Source organism: Apostichopus japonicus, chromosome 9 (genome assembly GCF_037975245.1).
Source record: "Apostichopus japonicus isolate 1M-3 chromosome 9, ASM3797524v1, whole genome shotgun sequence".
NCBI lineage: Eukaryota > Metazoa > Echinodermata > Holothuroidea > Aspidochirotida > Stichopodidae > Apostichopus > Apostichopus japonicus.
The window spans coordinates 16,320,477-16,328,977 of NC_092569.1; the positions used below are offsets into that span (position 1 = coordinate 16,320,477).

The 8,501-nt window shown below is 32.4% G+C and overlaps 1 protein-coding gene across 1 annotated transcript; it reads right to left on the reverse strand.

Annotated features, from left to right (window-relative positions):
• Positions 1 to 234: 234 nt before the first annotated feature.
• LOC139973905 (fibrinogen-like protein A) lies at positions 235 to 3,455 on the reverse strand. Its single transcript, XM_071980790.1, has 4 exons — positions 3,425 to 3,455; positions 2,725 to 2,897; positions 1,898 to 2,168; positions 235 to 648 (listed from the first exon to the last, which is right to left on the reverse strand). The coding sequence occupies exons 1-4, from the start codon at positions 3,453 to 3,455 to the stop codon at positions 389 to 391; spliced, it is 735 nt and encodes a 244-aa protein (XP_071836891.1). The 3' UTR covers positions 235 to 388.
• Between the last annotated feature and the right edge of the window lie 5,046 nt (positions 3,456 to 8,501).

An 8,501-nucleotide genomic window follows, 5' to 3' on the forward strand; every position in this document is an offset into this window, starting at 1 on the left:
TAGATTTGAGAGGTTGAGGAGTGAAATATTGCTTCGAGGCAAAACCTGTAAAATGGAGTCATTGTGGATAAAGGTTTTTGGTTTTGTAGCTTCTATATTATGCGTTATTCTCGATTACTGTCGATCTCATTTTGGTAAAGAAAACAATTCAATTTAAATAAAAAAACGCACGACAAAGCCACAATGGTTTCATAATGAAAAAAAAAACTTTAAGATGGACGAGTCTGGAAATAATTGTATTCATCTTCCTTTAATATTCATCATTCAATGTTATCAAAATTAAAAGGATTTGTTGTTACGTTAATAGTCGGATATTTCACAAGTCTAGCGTATATGACGATGATACAATGTTTAGTGATCATTCTAGTTGCTGTGAACGGTCGATGTATTACACTGGACGTATCTTCATTTCAGCGTATTTTATGTTGCTACTACTCCCTGGAAGATTATACCAGAAGATACTCTTGTAATAAGTACTGCCGGATGTGTACAATCCGTTCAGGCTAGAACAATAATAACAATAACAATAACTACCGTACCACCACGCTCCGTGACAATACTGGGCCAAGTTATAACTAGAGTGACGATCATTGTCGCGATTGAACGTCGTAAATGTCTGGTTCCTGTGATACGCCATCCTGTCGTATGCTGCGAAAGGAAAACAAAAATACGAGATGAAGTAGATTATAATTTGTTTACACGTTTGACTTAAAAACTGGATGCATTATTATGACTTTTTTTGGATACAATTGTTAGAGATAATGAACAAGCTATACAATATAATATGAAAGAATTCTTCTAAAACGATATGTTGATAGTAACATTGTTGTTCTCCAAAAAGTACCTGTGGTAATCAGATGTGATATCACAGCTGTCATTAATGTCTGATTTTCAGTAAATCCCCATTCTTTGATCAACTTGTATTGACTTTGCATACCCCCAAGGTAAGTTATATACGATAGGGTGAAAAATCAAGCAAAACTTGTTGGTATGTTTTGTTTAGTGTACAGTAAAACTATGACATCACACTTGTTTCCATCAAATTCATTTACTATAACAAGTCCCTAACAATTTCAGCTATTAATATATTGATAACTGTTGATGTAATTACTGTTAAATTTAATGACAAAGCTTTCAACCATATGTTTCTGTTGTCATCGGTAGTTTCATTTATATATATATATATATATATATATATATATATATATATACATATACATAAATATATATATATATATATTGTACATATATATATGTACACGTTTTTCTTATTTTGTTTTGTTTTGTGTTTTTTTTTAAACTTTCTTAAAGGGCCTTATTGCTATGACTATATGAGAGCAGGGTACGAAATAGGAGAGGGTCAGTGATGGGATGAAATTTATTTAAAACAAGACTCGCTGTCAAGTTTACTTTTTGTGAGTTCATTTCTGGGGCCCATCGTGTCATATTTTGGAATAATATTCCACTTCCCTATATCTCTACTTCTACTGGTTGACACTCAGATTGTACAAAAAAGAAAAGAAAGAAAATCACACGGGAAATGAATTTGACGAAGAATATTCTAGTTTTATAATCATATCTTAGATCGATTTTTCAAGTAACTATAAATCTTGTCATCTGCCTATGCAGAGTTAACTACCTTTTTGTTGGAACACATTCAGGAATAATAGTAGTAATACTGCATGTGGGTTGCACGTTGCCAAATGTCACAATTTTACCAATATGCCAAGTGTTTATTACTTGTAATTGCGTATTGATCTATATGTATCGTATTTATAGAAACACTGCATTAACCATATATTATATACTGCTGATGTTTAACTTCTAAATGAGGGTTATGCCTCAGAACAGCAGGGAAATACAAAGAGCAAACACATGACATATTAGATATACGTACCCGTAGTGCTGGAGCTATCGTATTCTCCAAGGCCAACTAAACGATACTTAGTCTTTTCATCGCTGATCCTAAACAGGTCGTACTTCGCAAAATAGGGATCTCCATTCACGTTGTTTAAATCAATTCGAAGCATGTAATCCTTTTGGTTAGTTAAGAGTGATATTTTATCGTTGCCAAGCCAAAATTCCTTATTGAGGAAACCAAAGCCATCTCGGTAATCATCCCAGTCTCTGTAAAATTCTACGGAACCGTCGACCCGGCGTTGGAAGACCTGGTTTAGTTTCAAAACAAAAACATGTCATATTTGGTTTGAAAATAATGAACAATTTGTACGATGTACCTTTGATGGGTATGTTGTATCATGGGTTAGTGTTTTATGTTTCGTCTTACGTCGAACAGATACGGTAGCCTGTGCACTAGTTAGATTCTTCTTATTTAATGGAATACATTGGTATCATATCATTTTTGCCCATATTGCGAACAGTAATATGGCTATAGCAACATTTTGAGGTACCGAAAAATTCTCTCGCTGAAAGAGAAAACAATCATACTTAGGAATATTAATGTTTACTCGGGAAGTTATGTTAAGCGTTAGTAGAAATACATATCTACTATGGTGAATTTGACAATAAGTAACCTTTTTAAATCAAATTGAAAAGAAAATAATAAAGAATGCATGTCTTGTCGAACGAATCATCGACTGTAACACACATAATCTTTGTAAAGAATTTTTTTTTTACTGAACCAATGAAATATAAAATATCAACATACTACATAAGCACGCTGAATAGAAATTAATTAAGGGTAATATGATGTTATGTTCTTACCGTCCAACCTCCTCCGTCAATTGAGTTATTACAGTAAACTTGAAAAGGTTCATTGGCTCCATCTGGCTTAATTAGATAAACTCCAGATTCAGAGGGACTCCCTTCACATTGGTCGTAAACTTCTTGACAATCTCGAGGATATTCTGGCTCTTGGTAGAAAAAGTAGGAAGAGTCTGTAGAAATGAAAGAAAAACTTTTTAAGTGAACTACCGAACTCGATGTCCCGTTTACCTGACTCTCGATTAAGGTGAAAATTACGGTTTGCAGAAGAAAATGTTTGTCAAAATAGTAAACATAAATTTTCTATACATTTCTCTGCTTGAAAGAACACCATGGAAGTACACATTGTAAAATGGTAAAAAGAAACAACAAATATACAGAATAATCTTAAATGAAGTAACAGAATCATACAAAAATCCTGATCAGTTCTGGTAACTATTTCTGTTTAATTTAAAACGACAAATGTTGGCTTCCTTTTCACCGCCGCGACAAACCTTAAAAAAAATCATAATTGTTAGTACTTTTCAGCCAAAGATTAAAGCGTGTTGCTTTTCGATTATTGGATTTTTGTTTTATTTAACAATATTACAAAATCCAAAGTACGCATTTCTGTGAAGAAAGAATTAACGGTGGCAGGTCTTAGTTTTTATATAATTACCACATCAAGAAACTTAAGTATTAATGCATATTAACCACAAACATGTGGAGACTACTAAAGCAGAAATCACCATTATTGTCAATTAAGATCATTAATAAGACTGATTAATTACGTTTCTGTAATACTGATGATACTGATGATGATATTTTTTACAACCGGAATTGAATATTAAGTGAGATGAATACTATATATATGTTTATATTTACCGATGGTAGTCTCTATAATAATAAGTTACTAAAGGCATCAAGCGCAAATTGAAAATGTAAATTAACTTAAATTCGTATCGAAATTTTAAATGCAGTTAACTCATTTTAAAAATACCGATCGATTCTAGTAGCTTTGCTAGTTTAAGATTAATCGACAAATGTTGGTCTTCGTCGCGAGAAACGTCAAAAGGCTCTCAGTTTTTAATTATAAGTTGTTTCCAGCCAGCTTTAAAAGCAGGTTAAGTTTTGTTTTACAGTATTTTTGTGTAACCAAATTAAATAATCCACAATACATCTTTATGTGAAGAAAGTATTTAAAACATATTAACCAGTCGATGATGATATAATGTAGTAGGTATTGGTGCATATTTATTTACCACATCACGAAACGGAAGTATTACAACATATAAAACAAATTTATGTAAAAAAAAGAAACAGAAATCACAATAATTGTGTATCAAAAACAATGATTTAAATGACGAATTACGTCAGATGAATCATATATATCGATGGGTACCTCTCAATTGAAAAAATGAAAAAAATAAAAGAAAATTACATTCATACTTGTAATGTCCTTCTTTAGAATATGTATTTTGTTTTGTAAAAGATTCATGTTAAAGTTCCTTGACGAAAGACATTAATAAGAATGATAAATGTTTCTTACCTCCAGTGCTTCTTTTGTTCCTCCCAGAATTTTCCCGTTCAACATTCTAAAATGGAGATATAAAAATTGAAATATATATTCAACAAAGTCACTAAAAGGACATTCCGATAGCGGGAGGGACTCGTTTGTAAAGGGTACTTACCGCCGAGATCAATTCAGTTCCAAAGCATTTTAAGTTGTTGCTAATCTTTGGTTAAAGTCCAATGAAGTGAAAACAGAGATCATCAACTATATCACCATTAGGTCATCTTAATCATTTCACTAATATAGAGGCATTTACTTTGACCTCACTCGTATGACACGGTTTCTGTAATATTCGTATTAAGATCTTTCTCTTTTACTCAGATATTAGCTTCTTTGTAGGAAACATTTCGGGAAATCAAGAGACACTATTCCAACTCAGTAAAATTATTCAGTTTATAACGTACATAGAACTTTCGTTAAGCCGTGACATATTTTAATGAAAACAAAACGTGTTTCTATTCGATACTGTGTTGTTGTTGTGTTTACTTCTTGGCATGGATGTTTGAAGACAAACTTATTTTAAATTATTTTTGAAACTGTTAAGATGACAGAATGACTGAAGAAACAAGTTACACACTCAACGCTATTGTTGTCCTGTTTCCCGCCCTTTTACTGAATAACCTAGATAAAACAATCATATGTGGCGCTTGAATGTTCGAAACATGAAGTGAGAAAGTAATTTGATTCGTTTTGGACGTCCACGATTTCATAAATATATCTCATATTAATGGTCATGTTGTGTTTGTGTAGTATAAGGGAAATACGACTATAGCAGTGTTAACTTGAATTTATATCGTTTAATATAAAATTAAGGATTGATGAAAATATTACGAATTGAGTTTCACTTTTTAATTATCCTAGTTAAAAAGAGTCGCTTTCGTATCTCTGAGCCATTTCGTGTTGTCATCTTGTTTATTTTTACCATTTTTTTCAGTATAGGCTGAATGAATTGCCCAGCTTCAACTTGCAACATAATTTAGAATTTTTAGAAAGTTAAGTGATTTATGTTAAATAGAACAAAGTACGGTGGGTGCTCTCGCCGTTTCTTCCTTCGAGGTTCTTTTTGCTTAGTAAATTGTACCATTTTGACCTTTTGGCACATATTATGTTTGTGTTAATAATAATATATAAGACTTATTAAAACTCCCTCAAAAACTTATAGCACCGATACAAATTATTACAATACTAAATGCAATATGGAATGCATCATATTAATCAATGTTGTGTTTGAGAAATTGGAAAACTTCAACGCACTGATCTAGACATCATTTTATCATCAAGTGTGATATTCGCTTTCTATATTGTTCAAAAATTGTAATGGATTCCCCACTGCCTTCTACATTTTTTCAAATGATTCCAAAGATAAATCCTTTTTGACTAGTTTATATAAATATAATTCCTTTACATAAACTAGCAGCGTACCTCCATTAGAATCTCTAATACAAATCCTAATCTAATCTAATATATCTGGAAATACATATTTATTTGAGAGATATTTTACAGGCCTTTATTACTACATACGATGCAACAATGTTATTTAGCCTTTACCCTAATATGCTATTTTAAACAGTCTCATTCATAACAAATTGTTCAGTTTTCCTTTTGAAGTAATACGGCGTACCTTTGACGTTTATATTCAAAACTACATAGATTTAGGCAATGAGTGATTCTTCTCATTTGTTTAAACTGTTCCTTCATGTATTTTTTAAATATATATTTGAATTGCCAAAAATGGATGTTCGAACTATGTTTGTACTATAGTATTGTAGTACTTGCTTGGAAGCAAGTTAACGATAGCTAAAATGAAAATTCCAAGTTATTCTTTGTTAAGGAATCCACAGTTATATCCTTACCTATGAAAATCAATTTTTTATTTTATCGATAATTTTATAGTTTTATTTGCTATGTTGGACGATATAATTAAATACCCTTTTGAAACGTGTTCGTTTTCCACGATAAATCGGCAAGTCATTGTCAGTTTTAAATTGCTTATTGTATTCGTAAGAGTAAAAGGAATTCTTATCGTTGTTTTACGAAAATAACTGATATTTGAAACCCTTTTCAAACCCATCCTTATTTATGATATCATTAAAAACAGACAAATACATCAATGGAACACCCACAATAAACTCAAACAGCATGGGAAAGATAAACTGAAAATCATAATTAGTTTAGAAATTATTCAGTTAGAAAATCATTTATCACAATTAAATATTCAACTTCAACTTGAATTTGATAAAAGATAAAAGAAACTTACGTTTTCTGCCTGAAAAGTTGGAAGTTGAGAGAAGAGTCCAAAAACACAAAATGTTAGGATGAACTTCATCGTGACGATTTTCTCTGGTCTTAACGATCACAAATCTCAAGAAGGAATGAAGTAAACTTTCTGGCAGTGAACCAGTTAAACCACTTTCTGAGCTTACCCTGCGTACTATGACGTGGTTGTTGACACGTGTCACCGAAGAGCTGATTAACCATTTACATTTATACTATTTGTTATAACCTGCATGATCACGTAAATGAAAGCATAAGCTAACAGGTTTTCTATGGTCCCTTAAAGAGTAAAAATGATGACAATTACTATTAGTCCATTTTGATAGCGTAAATTGTATAGACGAAATGCGATGTTGCTTTAATGGTCACATTAGTTATATTATATTCATATACAATCTCAACCAACTCAAAATATTTCTTTCGATAACACAAATTGTATCGCATTATATATATTACACTCAGCTTATTAACCTTTCACCTATAAGTACTTCCGTAAGTTTGAATCCTAACGTACTACTTTCAATTAACTGAATTTCGTCTCATGTTGCTTACTATGAACAGTTAAAAGATGTTAAGGAGACTGCTGTAAAGCCCCTTAAGTGCCAACAATCCAAATATATATCTACAATCAAGCCTTAGGATACCGTTAACAGTATCAAACCTCCATATCTAGGGAAACACGAGTTTTCTTTTTTTTTTAAATCCCACCCAAGCTCTCTGCAAGTTGCCATGTTTTTATGAAATTACCCAGGATGCAACGTATGCATGCCGTCACACATGCACCTCGGCGGAGTTAGACTTGCCGCTATGCAGATTCTCTCGTAGAACCGCGTCACACAAAACAACGCTCGCGTACGGTATATGCTGAAACTACTAAACTATCACTAATTTTACAATTATTACAACAGCCGAGTTGAACTGGACTTTATTATCCAGAAATCTAAAGAAAAATAACTTAAGTCACCATGTAGCCATCTTGCGTGCGATTTTGAGTAATGTGTACAGGCGACATGTAGCCTATGCCTAAATAGTGTATCGTCCAATGTCCACAATCGTAGTTCGAGTAACAAGTATAGTTACTATATAACTTAGTCATAGTAACACTACTCGACATACTGTGACTGCGATCATCACTTGGTCGATGAAAAGTATCGTTCATTCGAGCAATTCAACATGACTGAGGCCCACATTACCCCAGATGACTATTGCGTAGAATTTACTCCATCACCCTGACATAAGGTGCGACAAAAATAGTAATTTCAGAAGACAGTGGTTGAGACGTTGTTTAGAATTTGGAAGCAAACAATAACAATCACTGTGCGTCTGTGTTGACAGTCATCTTGGAAAATACCAATTTACGAAGATATATTTATAAACGACATTTAGCGTACGTATGCATCTATCATTCAAAGTTGGTTAAATATTTTACATTTACTTGAAGTTTGAAGGTGTTTAACATTGTTTTAATAAATATTCTAAAGTCTAACAAGTTGTGTTAAAAACTATGTAAACATTATTTACAAGTTGTGTAAAAATGAACTATGTAAATATGTTTTAAGTTGGCAACGCATTTTCAGGAACTACTCAGGTTCATGTATGACGTCGTAAACAGCTGACTGTCTGCCTCCCTCTCCTCCAATATGGAGGATAAGGGCGGATTAGGGGAAAAGGGCGGGGAGTTTGTTTTTATTATTCAATGTAAAGTCGTAAAGGAATACCATGATAAATGTCATTATTGTTGGCGTAAATATGTAAACTAAAAGTATGTGAAGAGTTAATCAGGCAGTATTGCTCCCCATTAATGTTAGTTTATACAAGTGTAAGGATTTATGTTTTTTATAGTGTCTTTGTGAAGTTACCCTTACTACCAACATGTTAAAAAGGCTGGAAGGGTGTTCTTTTAATGAATTGAATTAATTACGTAGGACTTCATCAATCCTAGCATACATTG